Source organism: Poecilia formosa, unplaced genomic scaffold, assembly GCF_000485575.1.
Source record: "Poecilia formosa unplaced genomic scaffold, Poecilia_formosa-5.1.2 Scaffold3, whole genome shotgun sequence".
Taxonomy (NCBI): Eukaryota; Metazoa; Chordata; class Actinopteri; order Cyprinodontiformes; family Poeciliidae; genus Poecilia; species Poecilia formosa.
Window position 1 is genome coordinate 1,928,168 of NW_006799942.1, and position 24,682 is coordinate 1,952,849.

The 24,682-nt window shown below is 40.6% G+C and overlaps 1 protein-coding gene across 4 annotated transcripts; it reads right to left on the minus strand.

Moving 5' to 3' along the window:
• Positions 1–143: 143 nt before the first annotated feature.
• taok1b (TAO kinase 1b) lies at positions 144–23,032 on the minus strand. Of its 4 annotated transcripts, none has more exons than XR_001662431.1 (22): positions 22,351–22,842; positions 13,825–14,084; positions 13,346–13,417; positions 12,886–12,987; positions 12,730–12,775; positions 12,531–12,627; positions 12,333–12,446; positions 11,816–11,907; positions 11,587–11,680; positions 11,297–11,378; positions 10,775–10,942; positions 10,407–10,613; positions 6,548–6,682; positions 6,235–6,471; positions 6,026–6,154; positions 5,823–5,906; positions 5,595–5,714; positions 5,277–5,516; positions 4,991–5,203; positions 4,011–4,193; positions 1,328–3,605; positions 144–1,272 (listed from the first exon to the last, which is right to left on the minus strand). XR_001662431.1 is itself a non-coding variant. In XM_016672722.1 (22 exons), exons 3-22 carry the CDS (start codon positions 13,954–13,956, stop codon positions 3,105–3,107), a joined length of 3,048 nt encoding a protein of 1,015 aa, XP_016528208.1. In that variant the 5' UTR covers positions 13,957–14,084; positions 22,351–22,429; positions 22,867–23,032; the 3' UTR covers positions 144–3,104. The 4 variants fall into 4 exon arrangements, 3 of the variants coding, with proteins under 3 accessions (XP_016528208.1, XP_016528215.1, XP_007554397.1); XM_016672722.1 differs by adding an exon at positions 22,867–23,032 and having other exon boundaries at positions 144–3,605; positions 22,351–22,429; XM_016672729.1 differs by lacking the exon at positions 22,351–22,842 and adding an exon at positions 22,867–23,032 and having other exon boundaries at positions 144–3,605.
• Positions 23,033–24,682: the final 1,650 nt, after the last annotated feature.

Sequence of the window (24,682 nt, forward strand, 5' to 3'; positions counted from 1 at the left end):
AGAGTCTAACCTGGTGTAACACTGTCAGTGTACAGTCCGAGCTAAAGGAGAAAAATATTGAAATTATGTGCAAAAATCCTCCTCATACACTTTTGAACAAATTGTTGCCGCTTCCACAAGGCAATTTGACCTAAAGCCGTGTTTTCGTTCACAGCCGAAAAAAATGTGTAACAGCTGCAAACGGGACAGGTGAAAACTCAGTAAACCCTTTTAATTTTTTTCAAACTACAGCAACTCTAAAGCCACAGCATTGTGCCCTCACTGCAGGTTCATCTCGCTTCGGTTTGTCCTCTAGATTTCCAGGCTGTACAATATTCACATGTTGACTGTACATTCCATCTGTAGCTTCACAATAAGACTTGGATCTTCTCTAAACTTCTCTCTTTTATAGATTCATATGAACACCAGCACATGTCCTGGTCCGTCGTTTCTTCCTCTGAGGGACGATGTTTCCCTGCAGACCAGCGAGCGGCCCCCGGGTTTGGGGCCCTCGAGAGACGTGGGAGGGAAGGAGGCGAAGGTGGAAGGACGCAGGGAGATCGGTGGTCAGATCGGAGGGTGAGACAGAGCGGGGTGTCACACCGGGGGAGGGGCTCTGCAGGGGCACAGCAGCGGAGATCCCAGCATCACCCCCCATGGATCCGCAAAAACATTCAGCAGTCACCAACCGACAGACAAGTTTTATCTCTGAGGCCTTTTTTTTTAAACTTTAAATCAGCATTTACATCTCCTTCGTCACTGAATGTGTGCCGTTTTTCCATCTTATAAGCTTTACACTTTCTCTGTACATGCGTCCGAGTTTACCTACTGGTTTGACTGTATATGTGTTTGTGTGAAATCAGACGTAACATTTTGAGTTGGCCTTGGCCAAAGTGCGACTCGCTGTGACTGCACCCCGCCAAACAGGCCGACAGGCTTTTACTGCATCGTTCAGGACATTGTGGAGTTACTGCTGACAGGTGAAACGCGATCACCGGCTTTTATTCAAGTTACCCACTACTGAAACGCCGTCCCCGTCATGACGGATGGCGGGCTTACTGCAGCGTCCGCCAGAGCGAGACTGGGTGGGCAGAGGTCGGTGGAAACCCAGGAGCTGAGCTAATCGTCGCTGCTACTACTTGGCTGTGTGGCTTAAACTGGCCGAGCCTCTCTGGCACTCAACGACAAACACGATCCAGTGCTGGCACGGACAGTGGTGGCCCGAACTACTCCTACAATTAGCATGCTAGCAGTCTGACCCAAAGTCCTTAACTAGAGATTCATAGGGTTAAACTTGACTGGTCAAACTTCAGAAATCCAACCTTTTTCCAAGCATTGAATGCAGGACAACTGAAGGTTCATGCTAACACCACCATGTGGAACAAAATACACTGAAAAGGTGTTTTCTGGAGTTTTGAAGTAAACCAAAGCCATTAGAAGCAAAACGGAGACCAGTTATTATATTCATTAGTGACGACATTATTCTGTATTTTTGCCCTTTTGGTTGTTTTTTACCCAACTTTTTAAGTTTTGCAACCTCTTTGGGTTCAAACCTTCTGGTCCAACTGAGGAAGGGGCAAACTGGCCCAGACTCAACTTCAACAGGTAACAGGAAGTGTGAAAGGAAAACATGAGACTTTTTCCTGTTTTATAGGCCTTACAACCTCAGTAAGTCCTGGAACATGCTGCTTTGAAATGTTGACGAAATATAGGAAGGAGTTCAGGTGCTGACTACAATCTCTGTAGTACGACAGATCAACTTCAATTAGTAACTTCAAATGAGTGAACAACTGCTCTCTCACAATACAACATGAGAATATAAACAAATAAGGAGTTCTGGGTAAAAACTAAATACTTTAAATGCAGTTTTTAAATGTCGTTCTCAAAGAAAATTGACTAAAATCCGTATAAGCGGGTCAAAGGTCAGCAAAGACGAAACACCAGAAACCGGCCCAAAGTCTCTAGAAATAACTCCGACCTCGAAGCGTTCACTCCGGCTGTTGCTTTGGTTTTCTTATTTAAAATCCAAAACTCTGGACATTTAAACATTTTCTGCAAATATGTCATCTTATCCAAACCTAGTTTACAAAAAACATAGATTCAGAATAAAATATTGTTCCAAAAATACTTAATAGCCCCCCAAAAAAAAGCACATTTAAAATTTTGTTTTTATTTTTTAATGCGTGTTATTTTAACCTATAAATCTCTGGCCCTTTATAAACACCTATATTTCTTTTTAGAGTTGTTTTTTAATCTAATTGCTTTTAGAAAAAGAGAAGTTTAAGGAAATAACTTTAATTTTGATTGATTTTATAAGTCCATGAAAATCTAATTGATTAACAATTCAAGTTGTAAATTAAATCAAAATCAACTTGTGTTTTTTATGAACTTAAATTCTTAATTATCTTGCAGATAACATAACTTGGAACAAAATCTGTAAAATCAAACATTTCTTCAAAGCTTTTTTACTTCTTTAAATCTGGAAATGCTTAAAGTAAATCCAAACTTCCACAGGCTTTTCTGCATAGGAAATTCCCCAGTTGACACCAACACACGACTTTCAGTTTTTCCCTCCTTTAAATTTTCTCTGCTCTGTCGACTCTTCTGCCTTCCAAACATTTATCCAAGATCACGTCAGTAACTTCAGTCTTTTTGAGTGTTTTGACGGGATCTCACAAGGATTTATGTAACTTCAATTAAAGCAGCAACTTTTTCCTCACGAGACGATTTATTGTGCAAACATCCGACTCAATCAACTAGTCCCTTAAAAATAACAGAACCTGCTGAAAACTGGCCTCTCTGGTGAAACTCTGTGGTGAACATGGCAGCTGAATGGCAACGCCGATTGGCTGCAGTGGCGGCTGAATGGCAACGCCGATTGGCTGCAGTGGCTGAATGGAGCCGATTTGCTGCAGTGGCGGCTGAATGGAGCCGATTGGCTGCAGTGGCGGCTGAATGGAGCCAATAGGTTTCAGCTCTGATGGGTTTCCAAGGACCGGCCAGTCTCACCAGTCTGCATGGTGAGGTGCATTGTGGGATATGACCTATCTGTGCTGTGCACTTTGTGAGTGTGTGTGTGTGTGTGTGTGTGTGTTTTAGTTACAGTGACTGTGGTTCTTGTGTTTTTAGGTGTATGACAGGTGGGAACCGTTGGAGATCTGAGAGGTGATGCTGGCGCTCCTGCTCATGCCCTGTTCACTCCTCCCCCCCGATGACGTCCTCCTCATAGCCTGCGGGCTGTTCCTCACCCCTCCTGCGCCTCCCTGACTACTTCTCTGACTCCCTCCTCCGGGATGGTGGAGGCTCCAGGGCGGCGGGCCACCTGCAAGCATGGGGTGGCCCCAGGGCTGCTGCGAACTGGAGCCCCCCTGGTGGTGACTGTGGTGGCTGCCTCCTCCACCGCCTCCGGGCCACTGGCTTCCCCCCTGACCTCCCTGACCTCCTCCACCGCCTCCGCCCCCCCAGCCTCCTTGGGAGTCTGGGGCCAGGTTGGTGAGCACCATGTTGCTGAAGCCCAGTCGCAGCGACTCCGAGTCGAAGGCCTCGATCTCCCGGGCCTGGCGCTCCAGCAGCGAGCGGATTCGCTCCAAGCGCTCGTTCTGGAGGGAAAGCATTTCCTCTTCAATCTGAGGGGAGAAAAAAAAAACAACATACGGTTAACAGAACAAAAAAACATTAAAACCTAACAAGTATTTTTGGTCTAGTTTGTTCTGCATATACACTTAAATAAAACAAAACTAGCTTATAAGTAACTTTCCAGCAAACAGAAGTTTGTTTTGAGTCACTAATTCCTTAGTGTTGATGAAAAACTATTAGTTATCTACAGTGGAACAAGACATTTTTCCATATTATTAGTACTTCTAACATGTACTTTTTCATCAATATTAAAACAAACGCCTATTTTTTGATGAAAAACTAAGCTAGTTTTGCTTATTTCAAATGTGCCAAGGTATTTGCACTGGAAATGCTTGGTAAAGTTTTGTGGTTTTGCACCTTCATTAACTTCCCGACAAACGCAGAACTTTGCTTACTTTCTGCTCCAGCAGCGCCCTCCGCAGCGACACCCGCTGCTCCAGGTCCCGCCTCTCCTTGTCGTGCTGCGCGTCTGTCTGCATCTTGATCTTGCTCTGGTAGGCGTTGAGAAGCTCCAGCTCCTGCTGCAGCTGCATCCTCAGAACCTGACACTCGCCCTCCTGGGCCTCGTCCAGCCGCAGCTGCAGGCGGGGCGGCCGCATCGCAGAGAGAGAAGGAATAAACCATTTGCTGACACATTAATGCAACTGATAGTAAACGAGCAACAAAGACAGAAAAATCAGGGCTGCAACTGACCATTATTTAAGTTGTTGATTATTCTGATGATTTAGCAGATAAAAGAAATAATTTGAATGCATGCATGTGTAATTGAATTGAAATTATTTTTTGTAAAGTGCACTGGATTACATTTGTTGTGAATTGGAGCTACATAAATAGTTTGAATTGAATAATAATAAAAAAAAACATTTTATTGCCTAAATGCAACAACGTTTGTTTAGTGAATGCTTGATTATTTGTTGCAAAGGATGCATGAAAAACAGACCAACAATACTTCTAAGCTCAGCTTTTTCTGCTTGAATCAACAATGACTGTAGGGCTGATGTGTTGATTATTTTTTTGATTAGTAATCAATAATTGGACTGGAAAAGGTGATTAATAGATTTTTTTCTACAGAGTTTGTAAAAGGTGAAGCTTGCGCCACTGGAGACGTTCTGGATAGAACATATTTACACAAAGCTTTTTTTTTTTTTTTTAAATCTTATATGCAAAGTGTTTATTTTTTTGTATAATTTTGGTTTAACTGCTGCTCTGAGTCTGGTGTTCTTTCAACAAATGGCCATTTTTTTGAGTCTGAAACCTCCAGTTAACGATTAAGCGATTTCTGAATTAGGTGACTATTATTTCAATAATAGATTAATCCGATTAATCAAGGATTTTTTTCCCGTTTCAGGATTCGATCAGTGAAGCAGACGCTCACCGCCTGGGTGGAGAGCATCTCGTTGATGGAGTGGTCGTACTGCTCGGCCAGGATGGCCAGCTTCCTGGTCTGCTCCTCCTTCAGCCTCTTCAAGACGGCCTTGTGCTCAGATTTGGGCGTGGTCTCCAGGAGGTGGTTCCTGAGGGCCTTGTACTGCCGGGTCTGCGTCTTACACGTCTCCTGGAACTGCTTCTTGATCTGAAGCTCCTTGGACTGAAGAAGAGAAGTTGGTTTTTAGGTGGATTGTTTGTTCAGGAAAGAAGCTCTTGTGCCCTGATCCTTGTACCTTGAGGCTCTTGGGTTGCTGCCGGACCTCCATCACATGCTTGCGCCTCAGCTCCCTCTCCCTCCTCTTGTTGTACTCCAGCTGGTTGGTGAGCTCCGTCTGGTGCTGGGTCCGGATCAGGTCGGCGCGCGCCCTCTGGATGGTCGCCAGATGCCTGAACTCCAGCTCCTGCATGGACTCATGGTGCCTCAGCAGCATCGCATGTTCCAGGTCCTTCTGTGTTTGTCGCTTGTTCAGCTCCTAGCGAGAGTTGTAAAAGGTCGTTCAAACAAAGAAATAAGCTAAAAGCGGCGTTTATGTTTAAGTGCCTTTATGTACCTCTCTTGCCAAATCCTGCTCCACGTTGTGTCTGGCAATGAGGATCCTCCGTTTGAACCGCCGACACTCCAGCTCCAGGTACTGCCTCTGCCTCCTCAGCAGGTTGGCCTCTTCTTCCGCCTGCAATAATCGGACAAACACGTCAACTCCCACAAACCTTACAGAGCTTTTCCGTTACGTTATTTTTTAAAAAGCACATAATCCCCAGGGTGTCTTTGAAATGCTCACCTGAAAGTGCTGAATGTTTTCTTTCTGTTTGGACAGCCACTCCTGCTTCTCCTTTTTGGGAGTTGACTGGTTCTCGCTAAGTTCCTGTCACACAAGTATCATTTAGGTCATTCATTTAGGTCACCCGGATCAACATTTAGATTGAGATATTATTCAAACTGATCAGCAACAATCACAGGTGACCAGAGCATTTGCAGGGTTACCTCTTTTAGCTGCTCCTTGCGTAGTTTATATTCTCGCTTCTGTGACTCCAAAAAGCTGCTCAGCTCCTTCTTCTGCTGAACCTGGATGTGCTGCTGGAACTTCTTCTCATCGTTGGCAAATGTCTTCAGCTAAATCACATAACAAATAAATAGATACCACATAAATAACGGCTCCTAGCATAATAATTAGCTTCAGCTTGGCTACGTACATCCTTCTCCAGTGCGGCCTGGTGTTTCTTCAGCAGCTTCTCCATCTCCTGAGTGAAGTTGTTCCTCAGACTCTCGAGCTCCTTGTCCAGCCTCAGCCGGTGCTCGTCCATCTCTCCTTTCAGCTTGTTCTCCAGGGCCATCAGGTGCTTCTGATGCTGCCGCCTCATGCGTTTGTAACCCGACATCTGCTCCCGTAGCTCTGAGTCCTGCTCGTGTTCCTGCATCTCGCGCGTCACCTGCAAGACGCCGTCCGTGATGAGAACAGCAGGAGAGTCCAGAGAGAGAGGAGGAGAAGAGAGAGGGTGGTCTTACAAGTGACGCCGTGCGTATGGTGGCGAAGTGCTCTCTGTTGCGGTAGTGCTTCCTCGGGGCCTGAGTCGGCGCTGGCTGGGGCTCGGTGGGCTGACTGCTGGCCGCCTGCTCCCCAGAGAGACTCTCCTCTTCCTCCTGGATGAAGAGCAGAAATAAAAATCATCCCTTTTGCTCAGAAACTATGAATAAGAGTATTACACAATATATAAAACACATTTAGGTTACTGTAGCATTACGTTTCGACGTGCCAAATTTCCCACACTACCTAAATTAAGGTTAGTGCGCCCTCTGCTGGCTCCTGAAAGTCACACTCAAAGTTTAAAGCAACCCTTCAAGGATAAGCTGGTGCAGATGAAGATGATGGATGGATGGATGGATGGATGGATGGATGGATGGATGTGCTCAATAAATTTAACTAATTACATAATCTCAGCCATGCAGTGGCCCACACATTTTTTCAGCTTTCACAGGCTAAACAAACAAAGCAGTAAGTGGCTCTGCTAAGAAATCAAACTGTATTTCTGTTATTCTCCCCAAAAAATAAGCAAAGCAATTAAAAACACTAAGTTTTACCCACAAATGTCTCAAAAGAAAGTTTTATTTGGACAGTGTTGCCTCGTATTGGATGTTTGGGAGGAATCTCTTTTCCATGTTAGGCTGCTGGTTTATTGTTTGGACTGAACTGCATAAATAAAAAGTTTTTGTGAATTTGTGATAATTAACTTGATTGTAACTTGAAAAAATGCAGAAATGTCAATTCTCTAAATTAAGCCTAAACTAAACATATTTATTTTACTGACAATTTCTAATTTAATATTTTTACTTCTTTACTCAAAACGTGGATTGCTTGGTTTATTTTAATAAACATCTTCCATTATTTACAACATTATGGTCCTAAATATTTGAGGGGTTTTCTGTTATTTTATGCTTTGTTGAGTTCCTTTCATCACTATGTGGTTGTAAGTTGATAACTCACGTTTTGCATTTATGTTTAGTGCAAAAAACCCAAACAAAACAAAAGGGCTTACAGCATAAACATTCATTTGCAGTTGGGTTTGTGATCAAATCTCTCATGTTTGAATCCAGATTTGGTTTCAAACATGTTTGCATGACTGAGGTGTGGTCTGATCGATCCCCCCCTTCAACTTGGCGATGAGGCTTCAGTCTCTCTCATGCCAACAGAGTTTTGTGCCAACTTGCCCTCATTACTGGAAACTGATGCAGAAGTTTCCCAACTGGGAATCGAGGGTAAAATGGGGCAAAACTAATCATCAACCCAGGCGAAGAGGCCTGGTGTCCTGCTACTTTTAGACGTCTCTCTGGTCCAACACACCTCAGTCAAATGGCTGAATTACCTTTAATTTGTTCCTTTCCAAGCCTGTTAGCTTAGCTACTCTGGTTCTGCAAACAAACTGCACAGCGCTGTGCGACGTTCCAAACATCAATGATTCAAACTGTTCTCATTTTCATCCAACACTGGAGGCCTTCACACAACAGCTGGATTTATATATTTATTGACAAACAGGTGGGTCCTATTTACCTATTAGCTGACTTCGAAGGCAATTAGCTTCACAAGAGTTTATTACTTTCTTTAGAGGCGTTAGATTAAAACGAAGCACTACACACTTGTGCTTATTTGTATTTTTTAAATCTTTTTATCTGTTCTGATCCACTTCTATGCCTTTTTGTTTTGGTTTATATCAAATCCACCAAAAACAGACATTTTTAGTTCAAACAAGACAAAATGAGAAAAACTTCTAGACGAATGAAGACTTCTGTGAAGGCACCGCATGGAAACTGCAGCGTTTTGAGCCGTTTTGTGTAACGGTTCACTGCTGTGCAGCTACAAAAAGCCTGGACTGAAACGACGACAATGTACAGCTCTGATTTTCTTACATCACCTTGTCTGAACGAACAGGCCACGAGTGGGCGGACATTACAGAGCCATTAGCTTTTCACAACAGGACAGATAATGTAGGCTAAGCTGAAGACTGGGACACAAAGTGACAAACATTTCACATCGGTCTCAGTGCCCAAATTATTCATGGACACAAAAAATGGAAGGAAAAAAAAAGAGCAGCCACTAAAAGCAACATTTCCATTTTGTTTGGAGATGATTTTTATATCTTAGGTTCTTTCTTAAGCCTTAAAGTGAAGAAGGTAAGTGAATACTTGATAAATACAGGAACACTAAAGGAAATTAAACGAAGATGCAGCCCCAGTCAGAACAAAACAAACTCTCTCCACTGAAAGCAGCTTACATACTGAAAATATTAGAACTCCAGGAATTTTTCCCACATTGTCAAGCTTTGACAATAAAATTCAAAGAATTTAATCTGGATTTTAACCAAGAGGCAAAGGCTGCTCAACATGTTACAGATATGAAGTCATCTCATCAGTTTGAAATCCAATATTTATTGGCTAGCACATTATAAACAAAGTGTCCTGATATCACACTCTACATGTCAGTAATGTATTAAGGCTGTTGGATGGAGTTTCATTGCCGTTGCTTCCCACAGCAAACACAGATGGCAGCTTCTAAAACACTAAAGGTCCAGGCTGCGCTGGAGGCAAGGTGACAACTCGCATGTCTTTATTTACCAAAAGTATCACCATCGCAAGATTTCCCATCAAGTAGTTCTGTGACAGTCAAACATTAAATATTGTACAATTGTGAAAATGGAAGAAATACGATAAAGACCAGGAACACAGCAGAAGGGTTGGTGATAAGGTGCAGTTCGATCTGGCACTGGAAAATGGAAACAGTGTGGTTCTCTGTCAGAGCCGATCACCTTCACACATCTACATTTGAGGTGGGAGAATCTGTCAAGAGAGCGACTGCGTTTCTTGCACTCTACAGATTTGGGCTGGTGCTCTCAAAGAACCACGGAGCGTTCCCATCTTAGCCTAAAAAGTCCTGCCGATAAGTCATAGCTTAGCAGCGATTCAGTCAGCTGAGAGCCACTCTGAGCCAGGAGACGACAGAAATAATACCTTAGTGAGGAAGGTGTTAGGCCCCGTCGCTAGGTGTGATGCTGTCCTCTGAGATCGGTTTTTATTCTTCCTCTACTTCTATAATTGTGGTTGGCAAACAATGCAATGGAGCATTATGGCCACCAATAAGTAAGGAGTGTGGACCGAATGTCACCAAAAAGAAAGAAAACTCATATCTTATTGTCTAAACTACATGGTTTTAACAAAAGAAATGGAATATAACTTTTACTTCTTGAGTCTTAAATCAATAAGGTTTGGTTGGACGATACTGGAAGCAAAATAAGACATAAAAACACCAACATGCCTCCAGTAATCAGCTGATAAACATACAATCTAGACTGGATTAAGAAGAGTGTGTCATGCTGATAAAACTATGACAAACTGAATTAATTGCCACACAGCTTTAACCTGCTGTCTGCACAGCTCTTTTCTCTTTGGTTCAGTAAAGGTTTTCCTCACTGTCCTGACATTTTGACGTGTTAAGAGCTCTCTGAAAGCCCAAGACTCTTTTCTATTCTATGAAAAATCTTAACACTTCAGAATATCAACTATTTATCCTTAAATTACGTCACTTTTTATTTTTCATATTGTAATTCGATCTGTGTGTATGTGTATGCTGCAACTGCACAGTAATTTCCCTGTTGGGATGAATAAAGTACTTCTATTCTATTCTACTAGGACCTACTTTTAGTCTAGGATTCTTTGAATATGAACCTTGGGTCCAAAGAGGTAAACATGCTGTTTGACAGTTTTTGCTTGTTAAATATATCCTGTGTTCATTGGAGATCATAACTTCCAACATGCACAACCTGGAGATTATGAGGTTATAAGATGATGTAACAGATTTCAGTGTCCCTCTACCCACCGGTTTGACGTGTATCACGGAGCTGTTGGACATGACCGTGTGGTCTCCGTCCATCAGGTCCAGCTCGCTGCGGCTGTCCTGCGCCGCTTCGTTCAGGCTGTTGACAGAGCTGCTCTGGGAGCTGGCGCTGATGGACATGCTGGGGATGGACTGGTTGCTGCCGACGCTGTTCACCGTTCCTGTGCGACCTCCGCCGAGCTCCAGGTCCTGGAGCAGAGTGGACAGAGCACACGGATAGAAAGCAAGGGAGAGAGAGAGAGGGAGAAGAAGAAAGACCAGGAGGCACAGACATGCACAGAAACCAGCATATGCTTAATTATTTGCTCTAAATGAAGGAGCAAATACAGAAACAAAATCCTCCAACGGACCTCATCTCCATCCTGGGCTTCGGTGGTGGGCCCATTGTGAGCCTCCTGAAGGAGGATCTTCTTCATCTTGCGGTACTGCAAGTTGTCCAGCTCCCGAACTGCATCCTTGGTTCTCTGAATGAGATCCATCAACACGGAGTCCGGACGCTCACGCTGGAGAAACGCGTGCTGGAGGGCAGGGCAACAAGGAGGGAGAAATAAACCGGGATAGATACACGAGTCACAGTAACTCCAAGTAGGACAAACAGTGAGGAATTATAGAACAAAGATAAAACCAATTTAAACACCAAAGGCACAAAATGATGAAACCAGATCAAAATTCAAGAATCAATAAATCACTTGCAGATTTTCAGTTTAGCTCTGACCAAAGATCAAACGATCGCAAAAAAATAAAAAATAATCAAAAGATCTTTTCCTGATGAATGAATGAATGAGAGAAGAAGACCGACATTTATCGACAGTTTTCCATCTCAACTCAATGGTCTTGCTGCGTAAAATCGTGCTGCTTGTGTGTGAACTTACACCCAACATGTCGTCAGAATGCGGCCTGTCTTGAGGGTTTTTCTGAAGGCAAGAGTCGATAAAGTTTCTAAAGTAATCCGTCCTGGAATAAAGGGGAAAAGACAGAAGGTCAAAACTAAACAGAATCTATCAGACCAAAGTATCAACACTGAAAATACAAAGTTTCCCTGAGTGACGATAATGAAATGCAAACATAGGTACTCTTAAGCTCAGACCATATGATGTTCCCTTCCGTTTTCATTATAGATCATTTAACATACATGAAGATAAAAATAGAAACCAGTGCTCACCATTCACTGGACTGCAGTGTGGGGCTCTCATTCTGCGCTATGTGGTATAAGGCACTCATTGCATTCATATTAAACAATGGAGGCTTCCTCTCCGCTGAAAAAGAAATGGTCAGACAACATTTCTAAGTTACAGGGTCCTGGATCCTTCTACTGGATGAAAATATCAAGTAAAGTCCTCAGGGACACGCCTCACACCGCTGGTCCACACTGACAAAGTGCTGTGACGTACCTAATTCTATACAGGTAATGCCTAAGGACCAGATGTCCACTTTCCCATCATACTGGCCCTCGTCCATAGCTAGAATCACCTCCGGGGCCATCCTGGGGAAAAGCACAAATCAGAGTTCACTGTAAATCTACGGGATACTTCCGTCACACTCTGTTGTTCGACATCCTTCGTTTTACCTTCATGTGACAGAATTTAAAGAAACACAAAAAACAAAACAGTGGCGAAGTTAAGATTTTCTTTCCCTCTGACGTGTGTTAATGTTTAAATTTGGAGTTTAAGCTGCTGTGAAGAGAAACTGGAGAGTCACATTTGACTGCAGGAGCTGCTGGTAGCCTTTAGCATGAATATGCAAACGGAGGTAAACTCTTTTTACAGTCAAATCTACTGTGGAAGATCAAAATATTTCCAGGAAGTCATAAACTACAAACACTATTTTTATAGGGGTAGGGAAGAATCTTTTTTATTTTTGTTCAAACTTGGCAGGCCGTTTAGGTGCATGTAAACCATTTTTACTTACCAATATGGCGTTCCCACAAAGGAGTTGGCAGGTGAGGCGATGGAGGCGGAGCCAAAGTCTGCCAGCTTGACTTGGCCAGGCTCAGTCAGCAGGATGTTACCCGCTTTCACATCCCTGAAACATGAAATCAGAGCGACGGAGAGCGATCAGTGGCGTACTGTGAACACAAACAGACCTGCGTCATGTGAAGCCCCTCACCTGTGGATCATGTTGTGGGAGTGAAGGTACGCCAGCCCCTGCAGAGCGCCATGTGTAATGGCAGCAATCTCAACTTCTTGTAAAGGTTTTTTATGGACTGTAGCAGAAAGAAAAATATTAAGAGGTAATGATTCTGACTTTCTAATCAGGGTAAACAAGCAGCCAGAAATCTTTTTTTTTTTTTTTTACTTTAGCTCACCTTCAAGCAGGTCAGAGGCTGAGCCAAGGCAATACTCCATCACCAGCTAAAAGCAAGCACCGATCTTAATTCCTCCACACATACACCAGTAAATGATTGGTTGTACAAAAAAGTGACATTTTAATCAAATTCAGCTGGTGGAAATTAATAACTTACCCATGCTGTGTGCTCACGAAGGTAGCATCCTTTGTATTCTATGCTGTTAGGGTGTCGGATCCTCTGGAGAAACTTCACCTCCTTTATGATGTCCTGCCATTTCTGCAGGAGACAAAACAGGTTCAGCACTTTTATCGGCTGCCTGCTCAGAGACAGTTGCAGGAGCAAGCGCATCGATAAAACATACGGCAGAAATGGGTGTCAACTTTGGGAGATAAAAAGCGACGTCTCAAACCTCAGCACTGCTCTTAATCCGAACTTCAACCGGTGAAACAAACTGAGATTTTCTACATTTTCACCTAATGTCTGGAAATCTAAATATTTCTCTTCATTCTTGTGTCATCTTAATACATTTACTCAGACCTGGAAAATGTCATATTTTTCCAGACTGCCCAATGGCCTCGTTTTATTTATGAAACTAGACTGTGTAACAAAAAAAAAAGAAAGAAATATGTCTTGCCTCGTTAGATTGTTTGCCGCTGTAGGACATCTTCTTAATCGCCACCACCTCATTCGTTCGCACATCCCGTGCCTGGGAAACAAAAAGCACATCTGTTGATTCGCATTTCAAATGAAACACGTGTTTGACCTTTAACTTTCTGTACATTAATCTCAACAACAAGGTCCTTGTTTACGCCAGCAGAGTAAGGATCATTTAGAAACTGCAGTCAGATGTGAAACATCAGGAAAGTCAGAAACTCTGTGTAATTAAACTCCTTCATGGACGGATGTGATTAGATCAGTCAAGCTTTACTGAACAGGACATAGCTTCTACTGCAACACTTATCTGCTAAAATCTGAAACAGTAATGTATGGAAAACAGGCTGCGTTTGAATCCTTAATTTGGCAGGTAAAATACCTATTCAATAGAACCTTTTACTGCTAAGATACAGTAAATTGCACACAAAGTACAGGGGGTGTAAATAATTGATGCCTTACGAAGTAGACAGCCCCGAAGCTGCCATGACCAATCTCTCGGAGGTCAGAGAAAAGCTTCTCTGGATCTTCTTTGAAGAACAGCTCGGCCACGTCCGGGTCCTTCAGGCTGCCCGCCCTGGCAGAGGAAGGCATCCTGGTCTACGCAGTCCCGTATGGCCCGCACAGAGGGGATGGGACTATCTGGGCGCAGAGCTACACCAAAGCAGCTGAAGACTCATTTGCAGCTATGTGGGAGCCTGAGGAAGTCAGCACATGGGCACCTGGACAGGCAGAAGATAAAGGAGGATTGAGGTGTGAGAAAAGGCAGAGAGAAAAAAGAAAACAACAAAAAGCATTCATTTTGCACAGAAAGAGGGAGATATGCGGGATGAGTCAGAAAGCCAGCATTTGAGCAGAGATGATAAAAAAAAAAAAAACACAAAAAGGTGTGATCCACAGTGAGAATAGTCGGACAGAACATCTCTTCATCTTAAACTCAAACTGCTGAAGCTCAAACTGTTTATGCCCCAAAACTGGACTGACGCCTCAGTCTGACAATGACATTCTAACATCTTTATGACGATGTTTCTCCTAATCAGCTTCACATAAATACGTCCATTAACAAGTCGTGAGACAGCACAGCTGAAGGAAGTCCTGATATATTCAGCATCAGCTCTCCAGACAAAGTAAACAACAAACAGTTTCCTCAGAAATGTCAGCAGCTCTTTGAATATTTGAAATAGCTGGTTATTCTTCCAGCTGCTGACAATAGCATGATGAACTGACTACAGAGTCATCACTAACGCATCTGTTTAGACTGCTTCAGCAATTACTGCAGATCTGAAAGCTACCGGCGTGACTGGGGCAATGCAAATATCGCAGGATTGATTTAGTGTCCACAACCAGGAGGCGGCCCACAGTAATGAGAAGCAAGATGAATAGGAATGCAAGCTCTTCTCTAAATGCAATTCATCAACTTTACTCCAGTTATAACATGAACTCTGTAGGATATTATTCATATTCTGAGAAAATGTGTGTACCTTTTGCATGCCAACGCACACTGTACACCAGGGGGGTCAAAAGTGTGGCTTGTGGACCATTCACAGCCCTCTGGATGATTTTAAATGGCCAACGACCACAATTCAAGAACGTTACAGGCGATGGTTGCAGACACACTTTATTTAATTATTTTAATTATAGGGTGAGATTTTCACTGAGGTTATGCATTTTAAAAATAAAAAAAATTAAATTTGGCAAAAAAATGGACAATGCTAAGTACAGAACAAAAAATGTGTCCTTTAATCAACTAAATTGTTTTGCTAGTGTTTAAACTGTTTACATGCAGACTACAGCATGTAAACAGCAGGTCTACTTAAAAAAAAGTCACTCATATATTATTCTAGGGAATGATTACAGATCATATCGTAGAAAACACACAAAATAATCCGAATACACAGTCTATTATTTTAAATTGGTGTTTAATTATTGACAAAGTTAAAAAAAAAAAAGAATCTAAAAAAAATATCTTGGTAATAATAATAAAAAAATGTGGAACCTTCAAACTGACAGCTTGACACTAAAGTTACAGAGAGTGAAATTATCAATGAGTCATATCACAACAGAGAGTAAACATGCTAGCACTAGCTTAGCATTTCAGGAAACAACTCTGGATGTAAACATCAATAAATGCATCTGCCAACCTTCTGACTGAGTGAGGTAAATGGGACACAATAACAATACCTTACATAGAATATTTGGGTGTTCTTTTCCAAGCAAACATGGCATTTTGTGAAATTCAACGGAGCATCTGACCGAAACTTTGGTTTCAGTTAGACCAGAAACCACAAAGACTCTTTTGTCATCTTTGAGCTATTCTGGCGTCACCGTCCATCAGGGAGAACATGTTTTACATAGCACTAGATAAAAATCATTTCCGTTTTATTAATAGATCACCAAATAAAATAAATCTCAAGTTGGTTTATTTTTGACTTTCCGGTTTGCTTTCAAGGAGTTCAACCAATTAAAAACTAATTACCATGTTCACAACTTTAAAGGTTTGTTCTCTTGAATGTAAAATTCAAATGTGGACACCCATTTATAGATGTGCCACCATTTATTTGAACTGTATGATGATGTACTATGATGATATCTGGTATGTGCAGTGAACCCCCACAGCGGTAAAACACATTAAACCTCTCAGATTTCAAAGTGATCCTTCCAGAGCATCATTTGATGATATCTGAGCTCATGTTGCCAATCCTGCTCATCAACATCTTTCTAAAGCAACATAAAAACACAACAAAGTGAACTGACTTTTCTCTTTTACCATAAAATTAACACTTATTAATGTAAGGGCCACTAAAACTCCCAAAAATCCCTAATGCTCAAATTACCTTTCAATAACAGTCACCCAACCAACAGGCCCGGTTGGGTAATAAGCCAACACATGGTCAGGAGTGAAGATTTCCTGTAATGTTTTTGAAACATGAAGTTTTTCCAGCTAAAACCAGATGGCACTTCCTCATGCTTAAGATGTTATGCCCTATTCATACTGCATTCCTTTCCTCTTATGCCAACAAGCAAACAACATTACAAGCTGGGAAACACAATATTTCCTTGTACTTATTAAAATGACACATTAAATAAAACACCAGAATACAGTATCGATATTATTAAAAATCTCTGTGACTAAAAATATTTAACATCTCAAAAAAAAAAAAAAAAGCCTAAAATATATTTGGGAATTTCAGAGCATAATCTTCTCATCGGTCAGACTTCTCCCCACCTCTAGATGTGGTTTCATCTTTTGAAGAGATTCCCAGAATCAAAACTAAGGAAAACAAAATTCAGCATCAGAGCTGATTAAGAAAATCTGCTGACCTCAATCGCTACTGCATTCTTAAATTATGTTTGTGAATCTGGCTTTTTCCTCACACTATATTAGTTTCAATAGTTTTGATCTTGTTCTGTCATTAATTAGTGAAAACTTTGTAATAAAGAATGTTATTGCCTTATGAGGCTTGACTGCAACTCTGAAGGAGACCAATTAAGAACCTCGTTTCTTTCTGGCTCCTTACGTTTCAGGTAAACATCATCATCTCTTGCTTTTATGTCCTAAGGTCACTGGATTTTAGTTTATGATCCAGCATGAAGCAAAAACAGCATGATACTTTGAGATTATACTCATACAGAGTAAGAAGGAAAAAAGCTAAAGCACAATCAGCTATTTCTCTCCGTTTGTCACACACTCAATGAAACAGAACACTGAGCACAGTCACAAGACTAAATCTGGAAGAGATGTGCCCAACTGCTGTGTGTGTGTGTGTGTGTAATTACTCAGAGGAACAGTGTGTTCAAAATAAAAATCACAGAATTTTTTCCCCTCTTACAGCTAGAGGAAAATGATTATTTGATGAGTTGTGTGAATTGCTTTTCTATGTCCTGTTAAATAAACAAAGAGACTAATGAAGAGGCAAAAGACGAAGAGCTGAAGGTGCAGTGCAGAGAACGAGTCAGTAAGACATGGAGAGGTGGATAATAAATAATCAAACGCTTTTATTGATTTCTAGAGTGAATCTCATCAGAACTTCACATTATTGGCAAAGGATAAACAACTCTGAAATGTGCTGGTTTTTCAAAAATATTAAAAACTGATGGCCTAAAGAATTTACTCAAAGACATACATCTACTTTTAAGATGTTACTCTAAAAATTAGAGTTACATCTAATGTTTAGATGTAATTATAACGTTTTTGGACACAACTAAACAATATTTGAGTGAATTATAAGAGCACTACTGCTGCAGATGGAGACAGGTTTGATGGCATCCCTTGTAAAGATAAAAAGCCTTAAGATATGTTTTTATTAATTCTACAACTGGAAACAAAATCAGTGGTAAAAAATAGTAGAAGAGTCTCTTTTAAAAAAGTATTTTTATTTATTTTTTTAACCTGAGCAGAGCTTCTAGGAACCTCTACTTAGAAATCTATGACTTCTTGTTTTCCTTTTATATAAATATAATGTGACACAGGTCCAATAGATTGGACAAGGAACCATTTTTATCTCGTCACCACACACAAAAAGCAAGGAGAGGTAAAAAAAAATAAAAATAAGCTCATCCAGAGCTCATTATTAGAGAAAACAGTGACATCTTAGGTTCAATGAGTCAGCTAGTAAAAGCCACCCGGTTGTTTGGAAGGGATTTCAGGAAAAGCCCCTTTCTGCCCCATCATCACAAGAGTGAGCAAGTTTGTTCAACTCCACTGGGACTTTCAACAGGATGCTGTGTGCTTTGGTCGAATGAGACCAAGACAGATTTTTGGCAAACTCGATGTGGGTTTGGCATGAAACAAAGGTTCTGGAAAAGCACCTCTTGGATACGGTAGCAGCTACTGAAGGGGTTCTTGTTATAAAAAAAAAAAGTAAGAACCACCGATTTAAGGAGAACAAATCATCAAAGACGTCTCCCTCTTTGTGAATTGTTGCAAAAGATTAAAATGCATAAAAGGTCAACACCTGGTGAAAAACAAAAATATGTTTTTCAAAGAAACAATTATTTAATAAATGTGCTCACATGCAAGGCTTTGGTTTTCTGTTTTCCAAACATAAGATGGATTTATTTTAGGCCTTTTCACATCTTTGACAAACCATTTTGTGCATGTTGACATATTAAGACTGTGGAGTTGGTTTTTAATGAAAAGTTATCAAGCAGAATTCTTCAGAGAGCGTGATAGTGTTTGTAAAGAATAACAGCTATATATTGATTATGTTTTATTTCATTCATTCATATAAACAATATTATCTACACACCCTTTCTTACAGATGCTCACTGAGAGATGCTTAATGCTGCAATACTAAATAATTCAAAACAGAAATGCACTTAGGCTGTTCGTCTTCTAAACTGATCGGCTTCATGAAACTGGCCTTGATGCACATGAAATATTTCCTAGCTTCTCATTGCAAAAGATATTAATTTATAAACAGAAGCCACATTATTTAAGTGTTTCCAACCCATTTAAGAGTTCAGTAAAATGAATAAGCAGTACGTTTAACTGTTCACATGTTAAAAAAAAAAAAAAAAAGAAACACCAGTCACCAGCAGTACTGGAATCAATCAATAAACCGAGTGTTGGTGTAGGATTACTCACTGATCATCAGGCAGGCGCTCAATAAAAGCAACACAGCAACGTTACAGCTGTTTGTTCGGAGAAAATCTTAATTTCAGGACCTACATCAGAGCTGTTATCCAAACGGCTTACACACACACTACATCTCTATCCCAAGATGGAGGGTGGGGCGTCCACGCTCTTGCTTCCCAGACTGATTACAGATTGTTGACTTGACTGAAGGGAGGAAGTCAAAACTCTCCAGCACCCCTGCCCCGAATTCAAAAAGGTGACGAATCCCATTTTCTGCAGCTACAGTCACGATTGCGATGGAAGAGGAAAGAAGTGACCAAACGCTAAGAGGATTTAAGCTACCACATTTCAACCGCCGGGCTCCATTCACCTTCCTGCAACTAAAATAAATGGCACCACTGTAAAATCACCAATGTGCTAAACTGTGTCTGGACTGCAGAAAGCCGAGTTAAAAACTGCAGCACCTTCAACAAGACAAGAATGAACCACTTACTGCTTATATCAAGATCATCAGTTGCAACTTTTAAAACTCCAAAAATGTTCATTTCATTAGAATCCTATGGATTCAAGTTATTTTACCGACAAGGTTCCAGAATTGTTACAGTTTTAAATATTGTAATGAATCATATCAGTTGATAGATAATTAGTGATTAGCTATTTTGTCTTAAATATCTGAAATCCTGGCGTGACCTTTCTTTTTTTATCCAGTTTTCAAGCTACTCCGTTGCTTTTTATTTTTAAGCTGTTATGAGACACGGTGGGAAACCTGAAACTGCTGCTGCGCACGTTACTCAGCAGGCTGTTGCTAGGTAACCGAAGAGTGAGTTGATCGTACCAACGTAGCTTAGCTAGCCATGACAGGTTGAGCAGCTGAAGTCTTTCCTCTGCCTACATCCCCCAGAATGCTGTGCAGTTCTGGATTGGAGTTTGGTGAATCTTTGAAAATTCTGTCAGCTGTGTTATTTATTGATTTTGATCACCTGTCTATAATGTTACTGACTTATTCTCCAGCCCTACATGAACATACATTAAAAGAGTGGTCCCCCTTCCCCACTTGTTGCTGCTAATATTTTGAAACCATGTTTTTTTGTACTCAAAGTTTCTATTTTTACAATCTTCCATGCCTACTGTAAAGTGAATAAGTATGTAATAAGCAAATCAAACAGCAAATTATAAATAATTATTTCACTTTCTACACTACATATTTGCTGAACTACATAACAAGAATAAAATAATCTGATTGACACCTTTTTCCTTGATCCTAGTGTCACATTTATGTCATTCAAAGAAAAAACAAAAAGCACAAATATGGTCTAAACCAATAACAAACACATGGACATGAACGCCTAAGAGGTTTTCACAGAATCTCAAGGTCTTTGAAGCCTTGACTAACATGAAGGTTTCACAGTTTCCACAAAAAGTACAAAAAAACTTGCATAAATTATCTACTTGTAGAAAAGCTGCAATTATTCCTGCTTCTTCCACATTGATTGCTACTGTTATAATAATGTTATCTGGAATTCATTAATCATTGTTTTGAGTATAAAACAAGGCCTTAAAAATCCAGACTGGCTGCTGACTAAAGTTAAGACTAAAAACATATGAACAGCAAATATGCTGCTGGTTTAACAACAGTTGTGTTTTTTAAACAGTATTATCACTCTACTATTCTATGCTCCATAGACCGAGAGAAAACTAATAATTCTGATAACTCCAATAACTACTGACATTTTAGTAAAAGGACTACAAACAAGAAAATAATGGTTATGCCAGAAAGTTTTGTGGTTTTATAACTGTATTTTTAATTACACTGAATAATGTAGTCTATAAAAATGTTATTTATGCTTACTTTATCACAAAAACTGAATTAAAAATAAAAAACATTTTTTCACTGTGAACAACACCATTAAAACCAGAAGACAATGAAGCAGTCATCAGGCACAACAACTGAAATGAAAAACACAGTAGGGTTAAGGTTAATGTGCCTTATAAATGCTGTGCAAAAATCATATCTATTATGGAAAATAGGAGGCTCATCCTGTGGAGCAATTTGCTCTGCAGAGGCAGACTATCAATGGCTAAATAAAGCAGGGTAGGCTTTATTCCAGAGTCTAATCCATTTTTCCTGGGAGACACTTAAATCCATCATGCTGTTTGTCCATATTCAGCGCCCTCTGATACAAAGCTGGCAAGTAAAACATTAAAACTTTAAAAGGGGCTTCAGTCAGAGCCTTTGAAAGCACTGTACTTAAAGCAACAACGCAGTGATGGAAAGAAAGAGAATGACAGGAGCACAAATCTCCAAAAACAACAAAAAACTTTCAGGTTTAGCATAAAGACTGCATTAAACCCGTTTACAGGTGAGCTGCTCATACTGCAGTGCTCGCTTCACTGGGTTTATATCCATCCAGCGCACAGAACACGGTGTGGGTGTTCAGGTACATGAGGTTATCCAGCCACTGACATAACATTTAAGCTGCCTTCATCCTCTGTTTACAAATCCCAACGTATTGCCATGCACGATTTATATTAACAATGCTCCTAATGCAGGTCATACACCGTGTCATGTAAAACTTCAGCGACAAAAAGTCCCAGATAAAGCCAGCAGAAGGGCAGCCTACTGAGTGCTAGCCCGTGTTACGCAATATCAACACACAAAGCTGAGGAATGCGACTCACGTCAGCGCATAAAAAACAGCCATCAGCTGCCGATGGATCCTTTGCCAGCCGCTCTAACGCGATATTAGGGCACTGATTCGTTGTCTTCCACTGCCCTGTGCTGCTTGTAAACACACAGCCATAACACGAAACTTATGTGCGACATATACAGGAGAGCCAGGACCGATGTCACCAATTAATCACACACAGCAGTCGATGACTCATGATACCTCTGGTGGATAAGAAAACTTCCCAAACCAAACAAAACACATCCAGAGCCGAGCTGGACTTGACGTTTAGCGTAAGGCTACACTGGACAAAAACAAAACCGAGGGAGTGGCACGGCTTGCAACGATTGCTGCATAAAGCGGATTAGCAAGCTAACCGCATCCAGCTAACACTTATTTGATAAAGCGATCTGCATCCATTATTTACATCTCCAATTAGCTCCTTACTCCGTGTCCCTGCACGTTTAGATTAACTACGATTCCCGTTGACATTAAAAACATTTTTATGCAATCAACTGATCACCACACAAACCGAAATTGAGAAATATGAAATATGTCGAAGAGAAACAAGATAAAAGTTGTGACAGTAACTTTCTGTTAGCAGGCGAATAGCAGTAAATCTGACTGGCTAGCCCGGATGCTAATAGGCGTTGAAAACAAGCCTCCGAAAAAAAAACAAAAAAACAACTGTTGTAAAAACTAAAATCAGCAACCGTTAATAGGAAAAAAAAAAGATTAGACTCACCAAGTAAATGGGGAAATCCACATGAGTTGAGTTATTAGGTGAACGATTCAGTCACCCTGCTCGCAGCAGCCCGGGGTGGCTAAAAATCACAGACAGTCAATGCAGTTCAGAGAAATCAAAGTGGGAATTTCGCTAGTTGTAAAGATAGCAATGCTAATTCGCTAACCAAACCGCATAACTGCCCTACCCAAACACATAACAGTCTAGCTTGCTTCAAGTCTTCCCTATTTCTCCACATTAACGATATTCGTCTCTGTCGCCTGTGCTGGCTGCCGAGGGCGGCAGGAATAACAACAATTTAAAGCAACGCAAGGCTAGCTAAGCTGGGAGATGGCTAACGACAGCCAAGCATTAACTGTCATTGGGAGCTGGCTGGCCAAACCCGCTAGCTGCTAACGTCAGGCAGCAGCCAGCAAAGTTTCTCTAAAAATGGCGGCGAAGGGAGAATCTCCTCCCTTCCACTGAAAAGCAAAGCGACTGATTCTTTAAAAACAGAGTCGAAGCAAAGAATTTAACCTGGTCGTGAGCGGATCGTGTTGCACTTTATGCGGGGACTAACTGCAGCGCTCTCCCTGGTCTCCCAGTTAAGGCGATGCTGTGACATCCAGCAGAGGCAAGCTGAGGTGTGCGGAGGGAGAGCCATACACATAATGACTTGTTAACACGATATTGGTTCCAGGGGCACTTATGATTGCAGAGGATAAATGAGTGTCTTTATTGTGTGTTTGGTTTTATGCACTTCCAGCCCCTCACTTAGACCCTAACCTGACTAACTGTTTCAGTCTTAATCTGGCGTCTATAAACAGCCAATCGTCAACACCAATATTATATCATATGTTCTTCAGATCATATGTCTGTTTCCAAGCATCAGACTGTAAAAGATAAACAACAATAATAATGTATAAACTATAGCCTCATATGATTAAAATATGACTACCTCATTCAGGAATTGATAATAATATCCGTATTATGATGACGTGTGGTAAGATAGCTTGTGTGATGTTGCAAAATGTAAACAGCAGCTTAACCTCTGTCAGCTGAAATATATTGAATTTATTTTATTTTTTTACCCTTTTGTACATCTAGAATGACGTTTTTAATGATACGGACTCATTTTGTCCAATCAGTAAAGAGTTTGAGGTATAATTTAATATTTTTCAGACGCATCACTGATTCATAACTTTGTGTTCGCTAAGCTACATTCCACAGCAGGGCGACATATATAGCTGTAATCTACGCTAAGAAAAGATAAAGAGGCGACGGCAACGTGCATGGCAGCAGTGAGGTTAAAGATGGACATTCCACAACAGGCTGCAGGCGGGCGGACCAATCAGCTTCCAGAAGAGGCTTAGCGGGGCTTCGATTGGTTGTCTGGCATCCCTGTTGTCATGATGATGGGAATCAGGGCCTGCCTGTGTGGTCTGTATCCAGGCGAGGAAGTCTACTGATGCAAAAGGATGCTAATGGTTCAGCTGCAGAGGCACCAATCCCTGAGACCTCTCTGGATGTGACGTTTAGAGACTTTTAGCATCGGTTAAGAAGAATAGATCTCTTTATACAGCCCCGATTTGTGAAACAAGTTATATTATATATATGCTTATGTATACAATGACTGATATTGAATCATTCGGTGTAAAATAAATAAATAATTTAATGCCCTGCTGTTTTCTAATTATAAAACTGAAACTGCCAGTAGATTTCTTTTTATAAATATGGTGGCAAAAATATTTACATAATAGTCTAGAAAGTCGTGGATAGAAAAAACAATAAGTAAACATTTTTGTAATAATTATAAAAAGCCTAACAAACAGAAAAACATAGTAACTGCAAACTTTTTACTACACAAACAACTCATAGTTGATTATAGTGCCTAAATGTATATTACCACAACAAACCAGTAGTCCTTGAAAATCATCTTATTTTTTAATTCTTAGTCTTACTGAATAGTTGCGTAAATATTCAACTCTTATTTTCTTCTAAGCAGTTACTATTACATAGCACTACATTTTTGTTGATCCTAATATGAGGACCAGACACTAGATTAGCCTGCAAAGACTTACTTTTGAATAATAAAAAAAAACCTAATTCAGTTTATAATTTAAAAAGTGAAACTCATATCTAGGGATATTTAATAAATTGGAATATTATTGAAATGTTTATTTTAGTAACATTTTCTAAGTGAAACCCATTAATTACAATAATGTTTTCAAGCCTTATTGCTGTGAAATAGATTAAAACACATTTACTACCAGAATATAAAACCAGACCAATGGAAACATTTTAATACAAAAATATGCACTTAGTGGAAAGTATTCTTTAATAGTTTCAATAT